This window comes from Alternaria rosae (genome assembly GCF_020736505.1).
Source record: "Alternaria rosae strain MPI-PUGE-AT-0040 chromosome Unknown BKA58scaffold_8, whole genome shotgun sequence".
NCBI classification, from domain to species: Eukaryota; Fungi; Ascomycota; class Dothideomycetes; order Pleosporales; family Pleosporaceae; genus Alternaria; species Alternaria rosae.
The window spans coordinates 1,741,363-1,765,312 of NW_025763577.1; the positions used below are offsets into that span (position 1 = coordinate 1,741,363).

A 23,950-nucleotide genomic window follows, 5' to 3' on the forward strand; every position below is an offset into this window, starting at 1 on the left:
GAGCGTGAAGGGCAGTTTGTATTGCCGTCTTGCTGCGCTTCGTCACGGGCACGGTATCGCGACGATACGAATCGCTCTCCTTGGAATTGATGCTTTCGCGAACGACACCCCACAATATGCGGTATCTAACGCTTAACATCGAGGCCTGCTTGGCGCCAGCACGGTACTCAGCCGCAAAACTCGAATTGCGATACCCTGCGCCGGGCCATCAATACGGAACGATCGCGTGCCCTGGGCGTATAGAAGATGAAGTCATCTTTGCTGCTGTTCGTCGCAGGCCTCAGTTCAGTAGCTCTGGCTAATACCGGAAAATTGAGCGGTGATAGCCAAGCCGATGCCACAAGTAACATACCGAACGCCGACGAAGTCAAGATCGCTATGGACAATGCGCGGATCGCGCAAGATCCCTTGATGATGGGTGCGATGCCACCAAGCGATAATGGCGCCTCGCCTCGCCACCGACGAGAGAAACTACAGCTGCTGAAGAGGATGGACAAGAAGAGCGGTAAATGGGGAACGAGCCACCCGCGTTACAGGCTCCTGGAAGCGCTGTGGGCATATACAAGGTACCGCGAACGCCACATGGCTGAACTGGACCGATGGCGGAGTCTTTACAAGAGCGTCAGTAAGAAGCAGAAGAAGGTCGGCCAAACATGCACATTGTGATGCCAGTTGCTTACAGTGGAACAGACGTTAGAGAACACCGTCGGCTACACGAAGAAGCTCGATGAACTCGAGGAGCTGATCTATGTGAACGCGGCCGTCTCCGATAGCATGGCCCTACATGCCATGAAGTTCTACGGCATCAGCCAGGAAGAGCTGGATGAGCACATGAAGCTGGCGGAGAATGACAAGCGCCAAGCAGACAAGTTCGCGACAGCCCAAACGCTGAAGCACTACGTACGCGACTGGGCCGATGAAGGTCTCAAAGAAAGAGACGAAGCGTTTCCATGCATACTGAGCACCTTGAGCGCCATCAAAGCAGAGTCAGTCGAGAGCGCACCGCTCAAGGTATTGCTTCCGGGCTCCGGAGTCGGTCGGCTAGGTCATGATGTCGCCAATCTCGGAGGTACGTGTGACGCGCGAAAGCACGCGAACGGCTACTGACGTAGGCGCAGGCTTCGAGGTGACGATCAACGAGTGGTCGATGTACATGAACGTCGGCTATCGTTACATGGAAGCGCAAAAGGATGCGCACGCGGTCACGATACACCCTTTCATCGACGGGATGTCGCACCAGGCTACAAAGGCCGACATGATCCGGAGTGTGACGGTGCCCAACATCACCCCCAACTCTGGCGTCCTGCTCATCGAGGGCGACTTCAACACCGCATTTAATGACCAACCAGGTCACTACGACATCATCGTTACCCATTTCTTCATCGACACAGCGCGCAATCTCATGGCCTACTTCGACACCATTCAGAGGCTGTTGAAACCTGGTGGTCGATGGATCAACTTTGGCCCACTTCTGTACGGTACCGGGCCTTTCGTGCAGCTAAGCCTAGAGGAAATTATCGATGTGATTGTGGAGATGGGCTTTAAGTTCGAAGATCTGGGCGATGAGTGCGGCGAGCTGACGTTCGAGGGCAAGAAGGTCCGCAGTAAGGAGGCGGAATACGGGTTTAACCGGAGAGCGTTGACGCGGTACGCATACCTGGCGCAGGTCTGGATAGTGAGGAAGGTATAAGCTGTCGCGTCGCTCGCGTTCTCGCGCACACATTGCAAGAGATTGCAACTGCGTACTCCAGCTTTAACAACGGCCTGCCTCCTACCTAAGAAGACGTCCGTAGGCCAACTAGCCCCTACCCGATAGGATGTTTTTAGGTCTGCTAGCTCTAAGTAAATTTTAGCAGACAGCAAGATTACCCTGAACTCACATCCACCGACCAGCAGTCCAAGCTACACATTTGAACACTACAGGAGGCCGCGATGAGCACTGCTGAGCGGGCTACAACGAGCCACCGACTACCACCGAACGTATTCCGGGGCGAGATGGGACGACCGTGTGCCCGAAGCGATCTGCCCCTCGAGCCTTGGCCATCATTTCTTCCACATGGAGTGGAATTTTGCGTTGCGGGACCTGTCAAGAAGCAGGGAGAGTAGGCAAGATGGGAATGAATTGCTAGAGTCCAGATGCCTCAGAATCGATATACACGAGGTGTGCTGTGGCCGCCACTCTGGGAACGAATGGGGTATAGACGCGGAAGGAGAGAGCCCGGTGCCGCAATCATCGCCGTACGCCCGCGCCCCAGGTCTTGATGAGACAAGCGTTATTATCCTTGCCTTGGTCGACAGCATCCTCTGACTCCGCCTGGCTACAGCGTTGTTCGGACTGTCCGATCAGTGTGATAATCCGTTACTAGATGCACAGGTCTCTAGAAACCGTCACTGTTGTTTTCCTGTAGACTCCCAAAGAGGAATTCACCTCTACCAGCTCCTGCCCGCTTCCAGTCGGTGAACCATGCACGATGACAGCCTCCCACTCCGGCCAAATTCTGCTAGTGAGATTTCCAAAGCTTGACATTCTCGCTGCGCCAGTAGGTACCTGAGGCCTCGCAGCGATCGTGCCCCAGATGGCTGCAAGCGGCTTTTTGAGAGATGGCAGTGAGGCTGCGATCATGCCCATGTGCAGTTCGAGGAAGTTCCAAATCGAATAAGCGTCATGCTCATCAAGCGGACTGGCCTTGATCTGTCTCACTATGCCGGCAATGGCCGCGAATGCGCCGAAGGAGAGGATTAGAACCAGTGAGATACGAATACGGATTGTGACCTTGAGCTTGATGACGATTGGGATCGGCAGGAGGGCGAGCAGGATATCTGTGACGATGTGAAAGACTACACGGTCAGGAACGAGATCGAAAGAACGCAAGTGGCTTCAGTGGAACTCACTCCCGTTTCCGAGCCCGATGATAGTGAAAGTGCTAAGGCTGAAGCACTTTGCGTTGCCCGCTCCGAACGGCGGCGGACGCAACCTGTAGTCCCATGCCGCTGTGACGGGGACGCACTGGAAAGTCTGGCACAGCACCATCGGTCAGTATAGATGGATGGGACAAAGTCGGCGCTTCGAGCAGCTGCGTTAGACGTGAACAGGCTCACTCACTATCGTCCCCACGCTGACGAGGGTCAAGACAACCATGAGCACAATAGCAAGCCAGAGAGCCCGAGTGTACGATTTGTTCGTCACTACCAGGCGCTGGAGAAAGAGGCATATCGACACTTTCACCAATCCGAGTGCAACTACCACCGACACCTGGTGGAAAAAGCGAAACATGAGCAGCTGACGATACATAGCCGCGTTGGCTTCGAGTAGCTCGACGCGACTCCCCAGCCCCAGCCCGATCTGGAGCATGTAGAACACGAAACAAAACGTTGCAAACACCTGGGTACATCGTGTCAACAGAGTCCCGAAACGGCTTGCAGCACACGATGCGTACCAGCGCGCTGATCATCACCCGGTCGTCGGACCCGAACGAGCCGTATGGTCGGCCACGCTGGGAGCGAGCCCAGCAGCGGGTCAGAACGACCGATAGCGCTGCCACGTACTGTGGTATCGAGTGGGCGAGCAAGTGCGCAGCGGGCATGTTGGTGAGGTAGCGAAGGGATGTGAAGTTATGGGGTCGTGATGGATGCTGCAAGCCCTACATGTTCTTGCTGCTCCGTCATCTCACAGTTCCTTACGGCGCGGTCAACGAACATGAACGTGTTTTGGAAAGACGGCACAGGGCCGACTTCTCGATGCTCGTCCATCCCGTAGCAATGGAACCGATGAAGGGAGCCCAATTTAAGGCGGCATCCTTTGCCATGCGCTGCACGATAAGCTCCTTACCACCGCAGACAACTGTCGTGGCTGAAAAGGGTATGCGCGTATGCTTGCTGGTCTGGCACATATCTCGAGCCTTGCAGTGTTGCTGTGCGGAGCGATATCATGCCATGGTAGCTGCTGGGTCGTTGAGTCTGTTTGCTGTGCTCTAAGCAAGCATGGGACGGAGTTGGCACTTGCGTACATCCTTGCATACGCAATGCAAAGACCTGTCTGCTTATGCTCCTGTGGGTCGATAATATGCGGCGGGATCGGTGGTGTTCCTACGCACCAAGCGCCTCGTGCTCGAATGTCGCGTGCAGGTGCGGCAGGGGGTTGGGCAGACTACACCCGATCGGAGACGAGCGTACAGGGCTGTTGTACCACGCCGCCTCGCGTCCTCTAATGTGGCACAGTCGCCGTATGAGACTCAGACCTCCGCCCAGCTCCACGTGCTAGACCAGCCCAGAGAGATGCCACAATCACTCGGTGCACCAGTCTGCAAGATAGCTTCTCGCGACTTGCGCGGCCGATACTCCAACGACGTCGTCTTTCTTCTCTTCTGCACTGGACACAAAAGAGCCATCGGACGACACGTCGCTGACCCGCAACGATACATGCCGCGTCTTGCAGAGTGTCCATCTCTGATCGCGCCTTATCTCTGTAGGTCCCAGTCCCACTCAACCAACGGCGTTGCCCCTTCAATGCTCCACCGGGCCGCCCCAGACCCGCGGAGCTAGCTCGAAGCCGCTGGCTCTGCGTCCTGGAGGACGTTCGTGCACTGCCTATTAGGTCCCTGGCGGTCGAGTTCGCAGCGGTTGGATGCTCCCGAGGCTTGCCCGCCACCGTGTCATTCTGCACCCTATAAAACTAGATGCTGGCCTCGCTGACCAGCGTGCCTACGCTACCTGAGCTAGTGTCACTTTTGTTCTTGTATCCTGAGCAGTAGCAACGCTAGACAACCAAAACAAGCTCAGCCATGAAGGCTGTCTGCTTCTTCAGCGTACTCAGTGCGGCCTTCGCCTTAGCTGGCCGCACCCATGTGAAGTTCATGGAAAACGACGCTCTTGCTGCTGAAGGCTTCACAAAGTTAATGTTCCACGTGGCGAAACGCGGTCTTCCCAGCCCAGGAACTTGCACATCCGAGAAGTTGTCGATCCGCAGGGAATGGTGAGTCAATATCGAAGCTGAAAGCACCACACCACTGAGATCGATACAGGGCAACGTTACCCCGCGAAGAGAGGGTCGCCTACACCAATGCCGTTAATTGCCTGCACAAGCTACCGGCGAGGACCCCGGTTTCTGTCGCGCCGGGCGCAAAAAGTCGCTACGACGACCTGGTCGTCACTCACATCCAGCAGTCGCTCTCTATCCACGGCACCGGCAACTTCCTGTCGTGGCACCGCTACTTCACCTGGGTCTATGAACAGATGCTTAGAGACGAGTGTGGTTTCCAGGGGACTTTTCCATATTACAACTGGGCTCATTATGCCGAGGACCCGAAGAGCGGTCCGTTCTTCGACGGTAGCGCTTCGAGCATGTCTGGCGATGGGGAGTATATCCCCGATCGCAACTCTTCTTGTTTCCCCTGGGACGGCGTCGCTGGCCCCTGCTACATGCACCTCCAACCTGGAACAGGCGGCGGTTGCGTGACTTCCGGCCCCTTCAAAGAGTACGTTCTGATCGCTTACTGGTATCGCACAGGCCAGCTGACTTTCTGGCAGCTTCAAGATCAACATGGGACCACTTCAGACTATGCTTCAGATTCCTGGTGGTCTCTCGCCGAATCCGCAGCCTGATGGCCTGGGGTACAATCCTCGCTGTCTGCGCCGCGACATCTCTTTACAAGCTGCGAACGCCACGTCGGATTCCGAGGTCGTTCGACTTATCAAGAACTACACGGATATCGCGTCCTTCCAGGCGGAGTATCAGGGTGCGTTCGCTGAGGGGCGGATGGGCGTACACACAGGTGGACACTACACCATAGGCGGCGATGCAGGGTCGGACTTCTACAACAGCCCTGCGGATCCGGCATTCTATCCACATCACGGGATGATCGATCGCCTCTGGTGGACCTGGCAGAACCTAGATCTCGAAAGCCGTGGGAGGGCGGTGGCGGGCTCCGCGGGCGCCATTGGCGAAATTACGGCCAGGAACGCTACGCTGGGGGACAAGCTGGTTATGGGTCCGTATGTTGGATATCCGAATGTGACTATAGGCGAAGCTATGAGCACGATCGGAGGCCCCTTCTGCTACGTGTACGCGTGAGCGGCATTACGGAGCGCGTGTAGTGTAAGAACATAGCTTCTGCAAACCTTAGAGGTATACTTTGAGCTATCTTCTTACTTTAACTTCGAATACTATCTACTAGAACCGTAGTAATACATCAGAGCTAGGTTGTCTCTAGAGGCGAAAAGCGTAGCTACTTCTACCTCCAAGCGACTGCCCTAGGTTCCAATAGACTCTTGATTTTTAGGTGCGAGCGATAAGACGCGATAAGAAAATGAGAGTGGAACTAAGGAGTAGACTTTGACCGCAGTCTAACGTGGTGGCAGATCTTTCAAACAGGCCATTTTGTGCAGAGTACCCGCGTGATCCCAATAGCTGCGAATCGAGCCTGCTAGCAGCCGTACCAGAAGGGCAGCCGTCTACCATATCGCTTGTCGCCATAATGGAAGCACGCCCAACCAAATTGGCTCGGGACATCGCCAGGTACGCAGCCTCTAGATCCGCGCAACTGTGCCTAACTTGCACAGTTTGTTCAACGACACGAGCTATTCCAACGCTACAGTCCTTATCAATAGCATAACACTATCTGTTCACAAATCCATCATCTACACGCAAAGCGAATACTTCAAGAAGGCATTCTAGAACGAGTTCGTGAAGGGAAGCGCAGGGGTGCTCATATTCAACAATAGTAGAGGAGCCGCCCACTAGAGGGTATTTGAGTACTTGTACACTGGCGGCTATTCGGACAAGCTGTCGCATGTTTCAGAAGGTACGGACTCCACTACCTAGGCGCTCAATTTCCTAACAGCTACTAGATAACCCCGCGCTGCTAAAGGAGCCTCGACTATATGCCCTTGCTAACATGTTATTTTTAGAGGACTAGAAGGTAGTTGCCACAGCAAAACTTTAATAAAAGTTACAAGATCTCTAGAGAAGCAACTCCTTTCTAGAATGTATTTAAGAAATATGTGCGACTACTCCTAAGAACAATTGTGCGATGCGATCTGCTGTAGTCGAGGTAGCGAAGGTTCACGTCAGAGAATTAGGCAGCAAGGACGTGTTCAAGGATCTCATCCGCGAGGGCGGCGATTTTGCCGTTCAGTATCTCGAGAGCGTCATTTTCCCACCGCCTCCCGTGGATTCCTCTAACCTTCGTCCAACGGGCAGTCCCTTTGGTGAAACACCTAGAGGTTACAGGCCATTGAAATAGCAATTTGCCTAGTGCCCGAGCATATCAAAAGCATGATCTGTTCTAGCGGCACGTCTTTGCAGGGCTGTCGTCGAGGAGCGACCTAGACGCGAAGGACACGAATTGACCAGACTCAACCCTTTCGCCCCTTCTACGGCGGGGCGGGCACTACCGCAATCTCTCGCATAAACTGCTCAAATCTCAACGTCCGTTGCACCTCGCTCGCTTTGAGCGTCCACTTGGAGTTGTTCTTTAGCCGCAGAAGCTCATACGGCTGAGTGGCCATCCACCTCGACCACTTCTGGATGACGGCCGTGACCTCTATAGCAGATACATCGAACCATTCGATGTGCTGCTTTAGGCACGCGCCGCAGTATATCCTGATGCGACGGTGATCGAGCTCGGCGTGGCATAAGGCCTCAACGCGACGCGCGTGCGGGACGAGCACGGCCGGCGCAGCTGGGGCATCTTTTGCACTTGGAATGGTAGCAGCGGCTTGAGCGGGGGAAGGGTATAGCGGCTTGGTCTGCCTGTTGCAGTCGAACGACCACTCGTCGTGCCGTTCCGTTACAGAGCGCGTGGTATACCCAATCTTGACGTAGCCTTCGTTGCCCTCGACCTCGTAGGAGTAGACATACCCGTCACAAAGGTCATGGGCATCTAGTAGTCTGCTGATCTCGGCGCGGATCAGCTTGTGCGAGCGTGTAGGACTTGCGTCATGGTTGGCATGTTGGAGAATGTTGAAGCAGCTCGAGTCGTAGGCTTTTTGCCAGTACGATGCCGGGTCGGCGTCTGGGCTAATGGTGGGGCCTGGTGGAGCTCGTGGGCTCGGCAAGGCCTGCACGATGGGAACAGCTCTCCTCGTCATCAACGGAGTCATGACGACCAGAGGATCTGTTTGAACTCGTGGAGAGTATTGAGGGTCGTCTGGTGCGTTGCTGGCAAGGGTCTGGCCGCCAAGTGGCATTGGCAAGGGCAATACCGCCATGATACTCTTCTTCCACGCCGCGACCCACATGAATTGCCTCGAGCTTTGATGGGCGTTGCAGGTTCTATTCCACTCTAGCACCTTGAGCAAGAACTCCAGCGTGACGTGGTCGGAGTATATTTCCTGCTTGATGAGCTTTTGAAGCGTTTTCTCGCAATTCTGAACCTTCCATCCACCAATCCTCACCTCGCACGCATGTCCGTTGCCGTTGGCAATGCATTCGGCACTCAGCGGCTCGAGAGCCTTCCTGATGAGCCGCTCAATGGAAATTTTAGGCATGGTGCCATCAGCGCTACCAGGCGGAAATTCAAGCCTCCATGCCTCAAGTCGGCGCTCCTTTGGTCGACCCGCATCGTGCTGGTAGCAGTGCACCAGCATGACGAGCTTGAGCACAGCGGGTTCAAAGTTCGGAGAGGCGCGCGTCAGGCCCGTCATGGACGCAAGCTGCGTGTTAATGAAGTCCTTGTTGCCCTCCTTCACAAAGCGCTTGCATTCTGTATCCCTGCGCGTCTGGGCGCCGCATTGCCAGCCATCAATGTGGAGGTCTCTCTTGAGTGCGGCGAGGGTGCGTGATGGTGGTCTTCCTGCTGCCGGAGTTTTTGTGGTTGTGGTTTGCGGCGTTGATCTGGTACTCGTGGTTGATGTTGCATTTGTTGCTAGTGTAGATCTTGGTTGCGATAAGACTTGAGCGTCCTTAACGGGCTGTGGGGACAATGCAGTTGGAAAGGCCGCAGCGGATGCGATAGGGATGACGACTGGCTTGCGAGCTGAAGGAGGCGGACTACTGGGAGGGGTAGGCAGTATCGAAGCTATCGTCATCGTCGTGCTCGTTTTGCTCGCAGAAGTTATAGGAAGCGTTATGTTACAGGTAACACAAAGGATTCTCTCCTTGACATGGGGTGAAGGGGTTGAAGGCCAACCACGACCAAGTCAGAACGCAACGATGATCGCGGGGCTCGGGGTCACGTGATCAGGATTGGCATCCCGCCAAGACCAGGCCTCCGGGAGGCCAGTGGGGCTAGGGAAGCCACGGTCCTCCCAAACCTCCCTCTGGGATGGGAGGCCAGGGAGGACAGGACCTAAGGCAATGGGTATAAGAATGTGTTGGATTTCATTATTACACTCATTGTGGTCAACTCAAATAGTTCATCTCTTACACAGATTGTCAACTAGTTATTCTATCGTTTATAGAATTGGATTGTCTTTACCTGCAGTTATTCCACGATAACTCTTTTCCACAGAATCGCCAGACAAACCTCACGGACTACCGCTTTAGTCTACCTCGCCTTAGTACGGACCGAGCCTAGAGAAGTATAGCCTAACCCCGTGTAACACTTTGACCACCATCGGATTCAGTGGACGTGAATAACAACCAGGTTGCCCGATTAAGGAAGATGTCAGCCCCAAGAGTCACTCAGAACAACGCGGCCCAGGGTCCGGGACCCTCGGCACCAGCACCAGCAAACGATGAGATGCTGGATGCATCCGACTCGGAGACAGAAGATACTCCCAGTGCCACGGAGCTCAGACACCTTAGGCAACAGGCCCAAGTTCAGTCTCGGCAGATGCTCGAGATGCAGAACATGATCAATCAGCTTGCAAGTCAGCTGATGGCCACCCCCAACGAACGATCATCTACTACGAAGAAACCCAAGATGGCGTCACCCGAGAAGTACGACGGAAGTCGAGAAGAACTGCGAACGTTCCTCACCAACATCGACTTGTACTGCGAGTTCAACGAAGTACCCAACGACCAGGAAAAGATCCTCATGGCAAGCACGTACCTGAAAGGAAAGGCTTCCAATTGGATGCAGCCATACGTGGACGACTACCTTACGGATATCACGCAACATGGAACTAAGGAAGAAACCCGAACCATGTTCGCGAGTTGGACGGAATTCAAACAAGAAATGGGACGCATCTTCGGAGAAGTAGACGCGAAGAATCAGGCTGAGAAACGGATTACTCAACTGAGGCAAACCAAGTCTGTATCAGCCTACACGGCGGAGTTCAAGCAACTACAGGCTAGGATCGATTGGGATGATGCGGCACTTCGAACGGTCTTCGAAGCAGGCCTCAAGGAAAATGTCAAGGATGGCCTTGTACACCACGACAAGCCCGGAACACTACACGCGTTGATCGAGCTTGCTACACGCATCGACAACAGGCTATGGGAGCGAAACGATCAGAAAAAGTACTTCCGCCCTAACATGGCCAACATAAAGAGACAGCGTGGAAGGTATGACAGGGATGGCGATGCCATCATGACCGGCAAAGTACAAGAGAAGGCCAAAGACAAGAAATCCCGAGGAAAGAGACACGACGGTCTCTCTAAGGAAGAACGCCAGAGGCGTTATGACAAGAAAGCATGTCTCCGATGCGGTGAAGTTGGACACTTCGCCCGAGACTGCCCTACGGGTGAAGCAAGTAAGCAAGCAGCTGTCAAGATCGGGATGGTCAGACAGGGCACGCCCTACCCGGCTCAGATAGAACCGGATGACAACCTTAGCGACATGGACCTCTACGAGGAAGCCCGCATGGAGGAAGACTACGAGGTCATCCAGCAACCAAAGCGAGCCGACGACATCCTCACGATGGAGAAACCTAAGGAAACCGACTGGAAAGTCGAGGACAGAGTCGTACTAGAACGACTAGCAAAGAACCAGTGTTGGGTATGCGGAGACGCCGCACATCACGCCAACGACTGTGCGAAGCGGGACCGAATTGTAATAACCGGCCCGGACGCCGAAGAAGTTGGGTATCAGGCGATACACCAACAACCGTACTTCGAGGACCCAGGAACAGAGGTTCTCAACCTCGAAAGACCCGAAGAAAGGGACACCAGAGAACACCGAGGATTGTGCTGGTACGACTGCAAAGTAGAGTGCGAGTTCCACCAAAAGGATAAAGAGGATTGCAGAAAGGACCAGGAAAGGTGCTGTCACCTAAACCTGTGGGCAGACGAGTGTCTAGCGGACAACTGCCACCTCCATGAGCCTGAGAAAATAGGAATCCATGAGAGACTCCTATGGCCACAGTGCAAGAACGGATGTTCCTTCCACCGCGACCAACTCGAGAAAGCACGACAAGTGGACGACTACTACCATGTCACCCTGTCATCAAACATCTGCGAAGTAACAAACTGCCCCATCCACGAAGCCAAGAAGGCGGAGCCAAGGAAGAAAATCACCAAGGAAAAGATACCTCATCAGAACCTTCATTGGAGCTTTTGTTACGACGACAGATGCATAATCCATTACAGTTCCAAAACCGACACAGGCTACTTTCCCAGGAAAAGGAAAGGTAAGCAGGCAAAAAACTAGGATGCCGCCAGAAACAGGGTCACACTGGCGAGGGCATACCTAAAACGACCCTTAGGAAAGTACAGGATACCGATGGTCAAGCAAGGCAGTTGCTCACAACCGTATCTGTACAAGGTCAGAACATCCAGGCGCTCGTAGACAGCGGGGCCGCACGGACATTAATCTCCCCACGAGTGGTTGAGAAACACGAAATACCATATCGAATCAAGAGTAAACCGATTCCGATAATACTAGCCGACGAAAAACCCATGGAATATGGAAGCGGCATGATACGAATGGAAACCGAGTCCACCAAGCTACGGATAGCGGGCATAGAATGCCAAATGGACATCGATATCATGGATCTAGGAGGACTAGATATGTTAATAGGTTATGACTGGCTGGACGCCCATAACCCCGCCATCGACTGGCGAATGAGGACGATACTCAAAAGAGAACCTGTGCACAAGGTTGCAGGAGTACGCCACGAGACACGCCCGACGAATCAGAGCTCACCCCAGGACGGGAGATTTGGCAGCATCTCACCGCATAAGATCGCGAGAATCTATGCGAAGGACCCTCAGAAAATAGGAGTCATTTGGATAAGGAAAGTCGCGACCACGAAGGAAGGACCCTTACCACTAGAAATACCACGAGAGTATCAAACCGACGAGTTCAAGGAACTCTTCGAGGAAAACGAGGCTACTGATCTAGCAGACCATCAGGAGTGGGATCACGAGATCATCCTAGATGAAGGAGCTAAGCTAAGCCCAGGACCAATGTACCCAATAGCGCCCGAGCACGATGCTGAGCTAAGGGACTACATCCAGAAGAATCTGAAGAAGGGATTCATCCGACCGGGATCAGGCCCGATGGCCTCACCCATCTTGTTCGTAAAGAAGCCTAACGGAAAGTGGCGACTATGTGTCGACTTCCGAAGGTTGAACAGCGTCACGAGGAAGAACCGATATCCCTTACCACTCATTACAGAGCTCATGGATCGACTCCAAGGAGCTAAGTGGTTTACGAAATTCGACGTTCGGGAAGGATTTTACCGAATCAGGATTAAAGAAGGTCACGAATGGATGACAGCGTTCAAAACGAAATACGGACTGTTCGAGTATACGGTTATGCCGTTCGGTTTGACGAACGCGCCGGCAACCTTTCAATCAGTCATCAACAACGCTCTCCACGAGTACCTTGGGATCTTTGTCACAGCGTACCTGGACGATGTACTAGTGTACTCCAGCGGATCGCTCGAAGAACATGTGGAACATGTCAAGAAAGTGCTCAGGAAGCTCAAGGAATACAAGCTGTACCTGCAGCCAGGAAAGTGCGAATTCCACGTCAAAGAGACGGAATTCCTAGGCTTCATTATATCTACAGAGGGAGTTAAGATGAACCCAAAGAAAATCGCGGCTGTACAGGAGTGGCCACAACCCAAAACAGTCAAAGATGTGCAATCCTTTCTAGGATTTGCCAATTACTACCGGAAGTTCATCAAGGATTACTCGAAGATCACAGCACCCCTCTCAGAGATCACGAAGAAAGAAATAGGGTTCAAATGGAACGAGGAACATCAAGAGGCTTTTGTTCGAATCAAACAGATCTTCCTCGAAGCACCCGTACTAGAAATGTACGACCCCAGACGGGAAACGCGAGTCGAGACCGACGCGTCAGATTATGCACTCGGTGCTATATTATCACAGCAGTGCCCAGACAAGAAATGGAGACCAGTGTTCTACCATTCAAGGAAGTTCTCCGGAGCAGAACTTAACTACGACGTTCACGATAAGGAACTACTCGGGATAGTAGCTGCCTTTGAACAATGGGAAGTCTATTTGCTGGGACTACCACATACGATCGAGGTTTTTACCGATCACCAGAACTTGGCAAGCTTCATGACAACCAAGAAACTCAACCGACGACAAGTCCGATATGCTGAGATGTTAGCTCAGTTTGACTTTAAGATAACGCATCGAGCCGGAACGCTTAACGGAGCAGCAGACGCTCTAAGCAGGAGGTCTGACCTACGAGAAGAAAGTCATGAAGAACCACACGACGCCATGTTCAAGAAGATGCCCGATGGCACACTACGATACAACCAGCCGGAACTAGCTAAGGTAGCTAAGGTGGCCGAGCAGGTGGAAACACTACAGCAGCAATGGCAGAGGAAAGCGTTGCACTGGCAACTAGAACCAAGGCCAATCCCACGGGAGATACAAGAAGATGAGTTGGAGCTCAGAGCGATGACCCAAGTCGGGAAAACGTACGTGGCTCCACCCATACGGGAAGAACTCATCAGAGAACTGCATGAGTCCAAGGAATACGGACACGCATCGCTGGAAGAAATGGCTAGGCGACTATCAAGGGTGTTTGCGATACCACGCTTGCGAGCGAAGGTGCAGGATGTCCTAGGCAACTGTTTGGCTTGTCATCAGAACAAGCCCAAGAGACATAAGCCCTACGGCCTGTTACAACCCTTACAGCCACCAACCAAGCCATGGAGCAGCGTAACGATGGACTTCATAGTGAAGCTCCCGAAATCGTTAGAACCAGGATCAGGACGACTTTGTGATACAATCCTAGTAATCGTGTGTCGATTAACTAAGGGAGCAAAGTTCGTACCAACAGAAGAAACCATCACGGCGGAAGACTGCGCGTATGAAGTCTCCAAAGCATTGATATCAGAGCATGGTATACCAGAAGAATTCATAACGGACAGAGATAAGCTGTTCACGTCTAAATATTGGACAACATTCCTGGCCAAACTGGGTGTAAAGAAGAAGCTATCGACTAGCTTCCACCCTGAAACGGACGGCCAGACGGAACGAACGAACCAGACACTGGAACAGTATCTGAGGATGTACGCCAACAAGCTGCAAGACAACTGGGTTGAACTCTTGCCGACAGCACAACTGGCCTACAACAGCACAAGATCGGCGACCACGAAGTACTCGCCGCACTACGCAAACTATGGATATGAGCCGACTGCTCATCGAGACCCAAAGGATGTAGAAAGCATCGCAGTAGGCGCAGATGATAAAGCCCGCCTCATGCGAGAATTACACGAGGAATTGAGCAAGAACATCGCCCACAGGAACCTCACAACAGCCAAAGCGGCTAATAAGCAAAGGATTGAGGGACCAACCTTTAAGAAGAGGGATAAAGTTTTCCTGTCACGACAGAACCTGAAAACTAAGCGACCAAGCAAGAAACTGGATAACCTCCGAGTAGGACCATTCGAAATCCTAGAGGAAATAGGCACAGTAAATTACAAACTCCAACTGCCACCAGGCATGCACATCCACCCTGTCTTTCACAAGAAACTCCTGGAACCAGCACCTCCAGATGCCGAGCTAGCAACGGATATAGAGCTCGAAGACGACGAGTACGAGGTCGAAGAAATTAGGGACCTGCGGAAAATCGGTCGTCAGTGGAAATACTTGGTCAAGTGGCAAGGATGGCCAGAGGGTCAGAACACTTGGGAACCAAAGGAAAGCTTGACGAACTGCAAGTCACTGGTACTTGAGTACCACCGGAAACACCCAGAGAAGCAAGGACCGGGTCCTCGAGGGAAAGGAAGTAATCAAAAGAAGGGTCGAAAGAAGCGTCAGCCTGTAACCAGCCCAAGTCAGTCGACGGTCCGGGTAGCGATGGTTCGGTTGTCGGAAAGTCCGTACCAGGGGCAGAGTTCCCCTCGGCTTGCTCTTTCGCACGGTCTTGAAGGCTCAGGATCGCGTGATCTCGATCAGCGTACGAACGCTCCAAGGCCTCAGTTTCCGCGACTTCTAGACGAAGCCGCGCGACCTCGGCCTCTGCACGGAGAAGCGCTAAACGCTTCTCACGCTTCTCAGCTTCAACCTTTTCCCACTCTTCCTCGGTTACAAACAAACTGCACTCAGCTTTCACGGAAATACAACCCGCACACTGCCCAGACGCAGTGTCCACGAAGCAACGAAGGTTCTTCTCCTCACAGCGCTTACAACGAAACGTCATTTCGTTCCCTTGCTGCCGGACGCGATTAGCCCGGGCCTGACGCTGTTGAGTCGAGTTTTGCGAACGGACACGGCGAGTCGGGGGTTGAACCTTGGGCATGGTTAGGGACGCTGGAGGCAGGAAGAGGCGGCTATAATGGCCCGGGGCGCGCAGACCTTATATGCAGCCCACGCCTTAACGATCGGCACGGCAAAATAATAATCCAGGGTATCGGGACGATACGCCTAAGAGGGGGGATAATGTTACAGGTAACACAAAGGATTCTCTCCTTAACATGGGGTGAAGGGGTTGAAGGCCAACCACGACCAAGTCAGAACGCAACGATGATCGCGGGGCTCGGGGTCACGTGATCAGGATTGGCATCCCGCCAAGACCAGGCCTCCGGGAGGCCAGTGGGGCTAGGGAAGCCACGGTCCTCCCAAACCTCCCTCTGGGATGGGAGGCCAGGGAGGACAGGACCTAAGGCAATGGGTATAAGAATGTGTTGGATTTCATTATTACACTTATTGTGGTCAACTCAAATAGTTCATCTCTTACACAGATTGTCAACTAGTTATTCTATCGTTTATAGAATTGGATTGTCTTTACCTGCAGTTATTCCACGATAACTCTTTTCCACAGAATCGCCAGACAAACCTCACGGACTACCGCTTTAGTCTACCTCGCCTTAGTACGGACCGAGCCTAGAGAAGTATAGCCTAACCCCGTGTAACACTATAAGTATTCTAAAAGATAGAATAGATTTAGAGTGTTGTCTTACATCTTTTAGGTAAGTTACAGCATATTGCAGTACTAGTAAAGCCCGCAGATTATGCGCACAGATTATACTCTCTAGATTTTCTTTCTTAGTTAGCGAAACCTAACGTAATACCTAATTGAGCGCGGATTGTGCATAATCCGTCGCCTCATATTAGTTAGGTACAACTAACTATAGGCGAACAATGGGGATACATTGAGAAGCTCGCTTCCCACAGCTATTTACGTTTGTCTGAAGCGCCTGTAGCAGGCATATGCGTCACTCCAATACTAGAGAGGAGAGAACTTAAGAATGAAATTGATAAGGGGTTATCTTCTACCAGTCAGAAATACGCCATTAAGAAAAAACATCATCGAGCGAAGAAATAACTGAGCTAACGCCAGGCATCCTCTTGATACTCGTCCATCAGCTTTGTGTACTCAACTCCAGCTTTCGCCCACCCTTTAATGCCCCCGAGTAGCACGAAGCTCCGAATGCTCGGGTTCCCATGCTCTTTGATATAGTCATCCATCCAAGCGGCAGCACGAAGCCCTCGATGCCGCGAGGAGCCTAAGCAGTGTCAGTTGCTGTACTTCTATGGCATTTATTGCTACAACGCACCGCAGTACCATATGATGCATCTGACATTTGCGCTTACCAGCAGTGTGTAGAGTGTAGGAAGGGTGGGATATAAGCTCTGTGCGGGCAAGTTAATCGAACCACGAATAGTCCCGCCCTATTTGAGACCGAGTCAGCTTTACACATCTGCATCTCTCAGTTTCTTCCCACTTACTGTGTGATCAACCTGGCGAAGATCAACGAGAAAGAAGTCTTTTCCGGGCTTCTGCCCTTGTTGTAACATTGTGAGAACTTCATCCCGGGATATCGTGGACGGCGTCTGGTTCTTCGCAATAGGGTAATTGACATCCCAAGGGGAATCGGGATCTACTGATAGTGATGGGCAGCTCATGGCAGTGTTGTGGGTACACTGGTACATGAAGAGTGGGTCACGCTTGGCTAGGGAGAAGATTGGAGAGTGAAGCCAAGGGGAACGGAGCCGTGAAGAACCAAGCAACGAAGAACGGAGCCACAACATGGATTGAAGCGATGGATGAAGAGGTCAGGTGTAGGTATTAGCTTTGTTGTTCCAGCGATGCATTCCTGTACTGTAAAATTTATGTGTTTTAGGGAAGGCTTGAATGTCACCCGCTGCGATTGATTGGTTGAGCACAAACGCAAGCATTGACCGCATGCACCTACGTATCACTGCCTGAATTCATGACACGCGCTTTACTTTAAGAGTAACCTTAAAGGCGCTAAGCAGATTCGCTCCATGAGGCTGTCTTTGTTGGGTCGATGCGTAGATTTCCCGCCAACCTTCATTAGTGTTTAGCGGTAAGATTTGTGTCACAGTAAACTTTTAAACGTAACTCTTAGTCCTAAAAACATCTCATATTCTACAAGTACCCAAACTAGGGACTGCTACTTTTGGATCACTATGCTATTATGTATGATCGCCTTACCGTGATCGCATGTGGTAGGTAGGCAGTTCCTATGCACGTTGGTTAATTGCTCAAATGCATCACAATGAAACTTACATCTTGCTGTGCAAGTAAGCCTTCCGGGCCAATGCAGGATCTCGATCTCTCATCGTGGACTGAGTCGTTCCTAACCTGGGAAGATCTCAGGTAGACAACCTGGAGAGGAACCTCAAAATCGGCTTTCCGAGTACGTATCCCAGCAACTCGTACACGCAGGACCAAAGAGTACGATCTCGAGATAAGGCTTCTACAGAATGTTGGGAGCATCGCTTGGTCAGGCTGAATGGGAATACGGACAGACGCTCTCCATTCATCCACGCTGTCATCTCTACGGCTCGCACTCGTAGGGGTCCTCTCTGGTGCAACGTCAATCACAGCGTCTTCATACCCTGGTGGCTCTTCTGTCTCAATGTAGGGGCTGTATCTCCAATCTAGTTGCGTAAAATCCATGTGCTCGAGTTTGATGATCTCATCGTGGAGCCGAATCGATTGGTTCCGAGTAAGGCACGTTTGTTTCGGAAGGCACGGCATCGGCTCTGAGGCGTAGAACGTCTTGACTCGGATTGCAGGTTTCACATTCAAGGATATGGCTCGCAAACGTTGCACGGCCAAGGGGACGTGGACGGTGATAGAGAGCGTCAAGTCGGTACAAGGGCGGTTTTCGTAGGGCGAGTAAGCTAATGGCAGTGGTTCTCTGGTGCTAATGGTGAGCTCTCCAAGGCGGCCTCCCAAAGCATACTTCCATATCGGTGAGTTCGTCTTCAAGACAAACTCCCCAGGAAAGCTAGCAACATGTGTTGGTGGCTCGACCTCTGTATACGGAAGAAATTCGATGGTCTGGCTCTTCTCAACCTTTTTCGCAGTCTGTGGCATCTCTGAGGATGTATCTTGCCCGTTTCTATATCGCACAACGCCGTGGAGTTTGTAGGTGACAGAGATCGGATCCGAATACAGTCCCTTTGATCTGAAGGTCGGAGGAAGGATCCTACACTGCAGGGGCTTCGAGGCGCCTAGGCCTTCGGTGCCGAGAGGAATAACGAAGAAGAAGGGAAAGCTGTACGAAATCGATCCATCTTCACGTACAGCCCTTTGGGCAGAGTCGAGCTTCACCTCGTAACTGACGTCGAGGAACTGCATCTGTTAACGCATGTCTTCCCAGTCGACCAATGTGTTCACCAGAACGTTGGACTTTGTCACGACTGGGTGATCGTAGCTTGGTGAGTAAGCTACTAGCTCGTTGGTGTTGGGAGCCCAAGCAGAGCGGATGAGGGTGGACTGCAATCCTAAAACGCATTTGCCAGTCAGATGCAACGATCTGGGAATTTCAGATGTGGTCTGACTTACCTTGGAAGAAGATCTCGATTTCCGTAAAACATAGTGCTGATGGCGATGAGACGCGAATCTGCCCTTCAAGCGAGTCTCCAGGTCGCAGGCAGCCATAATCGTTGCCATGCGGGCTGCATTTATCGCATGCTAAGACTTCAATATCCACTGAGACATTATTAGAATTAGCCATAGCTGGAAAGGAAAACCGTTTGGTTGGGTGGTGTGCGAGATTTGGGATCCTTTGAGCACTCTGTGCATGTCACCGCGACGTTGTGATAGGTTGCCTTGTCGCGAGCTTGGCCCTTGGTCACGTTCGCTACGCACCTCCTTTGTCAGCTTGCATTATATGTCGCCCAATAAGCATGCCTTAGTCCATAATGGCCAATCAGCGCAGTGCAACATCCGATCCTAGAGCTTCATAGATGTTGAGGGTAAGATGAGCTTGCGAAGGGTACAGTACCACTTCCGTAGGCTCGCGGCAGACTATGTACAATGATTGCAATCAATATAAGACCAAAATGTTCCTACTGCGAGCATCACATAGGCTATAAAGCATGCATGCATAAGGGATTTGCAGCCTCAAAACAACTTAGGATTCAGCATGTACCGTTATGATCTATCTTGAGCTATGTAACTGAACAACTTGCACCAGCCGTGCACTACTAAACACTCTTCCAGGCCCATCTGCTACCCATCCACCTTACTAGATAGACCAACCCGATCAATACAGGTACCTCAATGAGAGGTCCGACCGTAGCAGCAAGCGCCTGGTCGCTGTCAGGACCATAAGTGGCGACAGCGACAGCGATTGCGAGCTCGAAGTTGTTGCTTGCAGCTGTGAAGCTTTGGGTTGCCCCCAACTTGTATCCATATCCGAGCTTGTTGCATACGAATAGCGTGAAGAAGAAGATGACAATGAAGTACACAATAAGTGGTGCGGCGACTCGAACGACGGAGACGATTTGGTGGACCACTTGGCGACCTTGAGAGGCGAAGAGAACGAGGATGGTGTAGAGAAGGCCGACGAGTGACCACGGAGCCAGCCACTTCAGGAACACCTTTTCGTACCACTCCGCGCCAACCAGCTTCCGCAGTATGAGGCGCGTCAAGATTGCAGCGCCTAAGGGGATGCCGAGGAAGACGGCAACGCTTGTCGCAACCTGCTCATAGGAGACAACGACGGTGCCAGTTTCGCGGCTAATGACCTTTATGAAAAGGATGGCGAGCGGAGCGTAGAGTATCATCTGAAGAATGGAGTTGACTGCCACTAAAATGGCACAGTATTCATCGTCACCACCTGCAAGTCCGTTCCAGATTAGAACCTAGTGAATATAAGCACTGTGTCAGAAAGGAAGTAAGGATGTCTGAGCGTACCATGGCGATGCACCTCGCCAGGCCCACCAAAACCAGTCCTGTTCGCAAGTCGCTCCTGTCGGGTAAGAACGCCCATGCAAGACCGAGCTATAGTGTGTTAGTCGAAGCTGGGTTGAACAGAAGATGAGACGCACCATGAGGAGTGGGGCGACAATCCAGTTCATGAGTATACTGAAGCCAATCTGAATCCAGAGAGCGCGAGTTCGAAAGAGACGGTGCAATGTCTCGTAGCGGACTTTACAAAGAATCGGGTACATCATGACGAGCAAGCCGATAGCTATCGGGATTGACACGCCAACGAACTTGCCCTTCTGGAGCGCTGGCCCTGTTTCTTCGACAAAATTTCCCAGAAGGACGCCGATAATCATAGCAAGAAGGATCCACACCGCAAGAAAGCGGTCCAACCATCCTAGTCCCTTGATCACCGACCCCTTCTTCACTGCTGTTTGTTCCTCGAGCTGCAGCTTCTCGAGGTCGGCGTCGTTGTGAGGAGAGGCGGGTTCGGTATCGATAGGTTGGGGCCCTTCCGTTGACGACAACGTCATATTGAATGCTTTTAAAGGTTGCCGCGGGAGGTGTGTTGTTGTTGTAGGTAGCAGAGATGCTTTTGGCTGGCCTTCACAGGTATCTGAAATTGACAGAGACGCTATGCAGGCCCAACAGTAGCTCCCTCTTATATTCGAGGTCGTAAATGACAACGGCACATAGTGGCAGAGATGCTGCAAAGCTAGCTTTGGCCTCGGCCAATCATCACCCAGCAGTGACTCACCGGCATAAACTTGTGCGGATACATGGGGGCGGGTGCTTTTGCATAACATTATAATAGTCCCAGAAGATCTTTGCACGATTATTCTTGCATTCGCTCAGAAATCCTACAGACGCTGTCAAACAATGACTACCGCAAGCGTCACAGGTTCGCCCCCGCCATGGCACGCTGCGTACCCAGCGCCCAGAAATACCCCGGCCACTATTCGTCGCGAAGACGTCCTCGACATGATCAAGCAGAGCGCAGAGACTTCTAGCAGAGACTACATTCTCGTCGATTTGCGTCGCAACGACCATGAGGTACCCAAGATTGATCGTCATCTTACGCTTCTGCGGAAAGAGCTAAGTAAAGCAGGGCGGCACCATCCGCGATTCGATCAACCTTCCTGCGCAGAGCTTGTACCCTACCATACCGACTCTGTACACGCTCTTCAAGAATGCAGGCCTCTGTAAGATAATCTGGTATTGCTGTATGTTCCCTTCTACTTACTATGTAACGAACCGGCACCAAGAAGCGCCATCCCCAACATGTCCATGAGATTGACTAACTTTGGCGCATCCTAGCTTCCTCAAAAGGACGTGGCAACCGTGCCGCTGGTTGGTTCGCCGACTACATTGCAGATCAAGGGGATGAACAGATGAAGAGTCTGGCCCTAGCTGAGGGCGTGAAAGGATGGGCAACGGCAGGCGATGAGTACGTCCAGTGGATGATCGAGTATGATGCTAAGGTCTGGTTGCAATCTTGAGGTCTGGTTGCATCCTCGACTTCTTTTGGAAGCTATGCTACGTAGGAGGGACAGTTTAATGGGGATCATCTGTGGAAGGTAGATGCAATGCGCAACGTGGGACTATGTGACGATGAGATTGGTGGTCGCTGAATTGACGATCTATACCTGTTTGGCTATCGTACCGGGTGTTCGCACAGCCGATAAGATGCACGGTCTGTGTTCGAGAGCGGGCTCCGGCGTTGGCGACATACTGTTCGCTTGCGGTGACGGCCGGGGAGGCGCGTGCCGGCACTCAGAGCAAGCAGCCACTAGTGACGCAGGGTTCAAAAATCGATTTCAACGAATAGCATACGACGAGTGACATACTCTCTGCTTGGCAGTGACCCGCAATGAGTGTTGAACAACATTTCTGGTTATGTACAGTACCGTACAACTACAGTTTTCTGCCTATACACCGTTCTTAGAGACAGACCTCACTCTGTTTCCCAGCAGCTGCGCGGCAAATTCATGTTCATTTTCCGTTCGCTCCGACCAACGGGTATTTGCAGTAACGCCAAATTCAGTCAATCATTCCTGCGAACGATGAGTACAGCAACGAACGGAGACCTGAACAATACAGCAGCAGAGCGTGTTCGGGCTGAGATCGCGACAGACTCGGCATACCACCGCACCTCGCTTGCGATACCTGCCTACGAAGACGAGGCTCACATCCGAACAACGTATCGACCCTTCCTGCTGGATGATGCACACTCAGACCGAGATTGGGTCGCTCGGCTCGAGCTTAGCACAACCTTGAAGATGGTCGATCTTCAAGTTATCAGGACTGGAGGTGACAGACCGAAGGTTCTTGTCTTATATGGCAGCATGCGACAACGGTACACATCATGCAGCTATATTGTGGTTCTCTCTGCATATTAAATGAAACTGATCATGCGCAGGTCCTACTCACGCCTACTAGCATTTGAGGCTAGTCGAATACTCTTCCGGCTCGGCTGCGACGTTCGCATGTACAACCCTACTGGACTGCCTGTAAAAGACGACGTTCAGCACTCGCACCCCAAAGTGCAAGAGTTACGAGACCTCAGCAAGTGGAGCGATGGCCATGTCTGGATAAGCCCTGAACAGCATGGAAATCTTGTTAGTACTTCGCACTATGCGACAATCCGTCTTGTTGGCTTTGCGTTTCACTAACAAACTTGTGCTACGCAGACCGCAGTGTTCAAGAACCAGATCGACTGGATACCGCTCTCAACAGGTTCTGTTCGGCCAACTCAAGGTCGTACATTAGCAATCGCGCAAGTCTCCGGCGGATCTCAATCTTTCAACACGGTTAACTCTCTGCGCATGCTCGGACGGTGGATGCGCATGTTCACCATCCCAAACCAGAGCTCGGTCCCTATGGCCTATACGCAATTCACGGATGGAAATGCGGACGAAGGAGGGAGCAGGCTGATGCCAAGCGGGAACAGGGACAGGCTAGTTGATTGCATGGAAGAGTTTGTGAAATACACTTTGGTTATGCGGCCACACTTTGATCTTTTCGGGGACCGATATAGCGAGAGAGAGGAGAAGAGGATCAAGGAAGAGAAAGCGAGATTGTTGGACACGCGGAATGGTATCTCTTCAACCGAGATGTGATCAGCAATATCATCGGCAAAGTGTAGGGTAAACACCATAGTGTGCCTGCCGTCCACGCTGATTAGGGGGCCGCAAGCTGTTCTGTACAGTGCGATGCATATTCTAGAAAGTCGGTTCAAATATGTACATATACTCGAGCATAGAATGCAGATTCATTAGCGGGTAGCTGTGTACGAAGCAATGATTTGGAGCGCTCGCTAAGCCGCGGATTAGCGCACCCTTGCTGCAGAAGTGACATGTTGTAGGGAGCTGGTGACACGTTGTAAACACAACCCATATTTTACCAACCCTAGAACACCCTGAGCGCTTGCAAAAACTTCACACTGTCTCTCC

General features: G+C 52.1%; 9 protein-coding genes across 9 annotated transcripts; 4 read left to right on the plus strand and 5 right to left on the minus strand.

The window, feature by feature from the left end:
- The first annotated feature begins 72 nt into the window (after positions 1 to 72).
- Positions 73 to 1,867, plus strand: BKA58DRAFT_230785 (N2227-like protein-domain-containing protein). The gene is made up of 3 exons (XM_046166485.1): positions 73 to 642; positions 691 to 1,069; positions 1,119 to 1,867. Exons 1-3 carry the CDS (start codon positions 247 to 249, stop codon positions 1,688 to 1,690), a joined length of 1,347 nt encoding a protein of 448 aa, XP_046022926.1. The 5' UTR covers positions 73 to 246; the 3' UTR covers positions 1,691 to 1,867.
- A 363-nt stretch (positions 1,868 to 2,230) lies between these two features.
- Positions 2,231 to 3,584, minus strand: BKA58DRAFT_442760 (uncharacterized protein; the record flags this gene model as incomplete). Its single annotated transcript, XM_046173928.1, has 5 exons — positions 2,231 to 2,335; positions 2,429 to 2,838; positions 2,893 to 3,007; positions 3,104 to 3,382; positions 3,438 to 3,584. The coding sequence occupies 5 exons, from the start codon at positions 3,582 to 3,584 to the stop codon at positions 2,231 to 2,233; spliced, it is 1,056 nt and encodes a 351-aa protein (XP_046022927.1).
- Positions 3,585 to 4,781: 1,197 nt separating this feature from the next.
- BKA58DRAFT_404524 (uncharacterized protein) lies at positions 4,782 to 6,673 on the plus strand (the record flags this gene model as incomplete). The annotated part of the gene is made up of 5 exons (XM_046171848.1): positions 4,782 to 4,972; positions 5,022 to 5,474; positions 5,527 to 6,066; positions 6,371 to 6,514; positions 6,559 to 6,673. 5 exons carry the CDS (start codon positions 4,782 to 4,784, stop codon positions 6,671 to 6,673), a joined length of 1,443 nt encoding a protein of 480 aa, XP_046022928.1.
- A 289-nt stretch (positions 6,674 to 6,962) lies between these two features.
- BKA58DRAFT_230791 (meiotically up-regulated gene 113-domain-containing protein) lies at positions 6,963 to 9,110 on the minus strand. The gene has a single exon (XM_046166486.1). The coding sequence runs from the start codon at positions 9,025 to 9,027 to the stop codon at positions 7,372 to 7,374; it is 1,656 nt and encodes a 551-aa protein (XP_046022929.1). The 5' UTR covers positions 9,028 to 9,110; the 3' UTR covers positions 6,963 to 7,371.
- A 7,529-nt stretch (positions 9,111 to 16,639) lies between these two features.
- BKA58DRAFT_413594 (Rhodanese-like domain-containing protein) lies at positions 16,640 to 17,215 on the minus strand (the record flags this gene model as incomplete). Its single annotated transcript, XM_046172429.1, has 3 exons — positions 16,640 to 16,815; positions 16,867 to 16,981; positions 17,039 to 17,215. 3 exons carry the CDS (start codon positions 17,213 to 17,215, stop codon positions 16,640 to 16,642), a joined length of 468 nt encoding a protein of 155 aa, XP_046022930.1.
- A 718-nt stretch (positions 17,216 to 17,933) lies between these two features.
- Positions 17,934 to 18,506, minus strand: BKA58DRAFT_302418 (uncharacterized protein; the record flags this gene model as incomplete). Its single annotated transcript, XM_046166927.1, has 1 exon — positions 17,934 to 18,506. A coding segment is annotated over one exon (573 nt), but the record flags the coding sequence as incomplete, so codon positions are not given.
- A 1,268-nt stretch (positions 18,507 to 19,774) lies between these two features.
- Positions 19,775 to 21,031, minus strand: BKA58DRAFT_321123 (arsenical-resistance protein; the record flags this gene model as incomplete). Its single annotated transcript, XM_046167794.1, has 3 exons — positions 19,775 to 20,434; positions 20,487 to 20,573; positions 20,621 to 21,031. 3 exons carry the CDS (start codon positions 21,029 to 21,031, stop codon positions 19,775 to 19,777), a joined length of 1,158 nt encoding a protein of 385 aa, XP_046022932.1.
- Positions 21,032 to 21,316: 285 nt separating this feature from the next.
- Positions 21,317 to 22,090, plus strand: BKA58DRAFT_344243 (Rhodanese-like domain-containing protein). The gene is made up of 3 exons (XM_046168394.1): positions 21,317 to 21,551; positions 21,607 to 21,721; positions 21,816 to 22,090. The coding sequence occupies exons 1-3, from the start codon at positions 21,378 to 21,380 to the stop codon at positions 21,995 to 21,997; spliced, it is 471 nt and encodes a 156-aa protein (XP_046022933.1). The 5' UTR covers positions 21,317 to 21,377; the 3' UTR covers positions 21,998 to 22,090.
- Positions 22,091 to 22,561: 471 nt separating this feature from the next.
- On the plus strand, positions 22,562 to 23,643 carry BKA58DRAFT_344247 (flavoprotein-like protein; the record flags this gene model as incomplete). Its single annotated transcript, XM_046168395.1, has 3 exons — positions 22,562 to 22,854; positions 22,918 to 23,116; positions 23,189 to 23,643. The coding sequence occupies 3 exons, from the start codon at positions 22,562 to 22,564 to the stop codon at positions 23,615 to 23,617; spliced, it is 921 nt and encodes a 306-aa protein (XP_046022934.1). The 3' UTR covers positions 23,618 to 23,643.
- Positions 23,644 to 23,950: the final 307 nt, after the last annotated feature.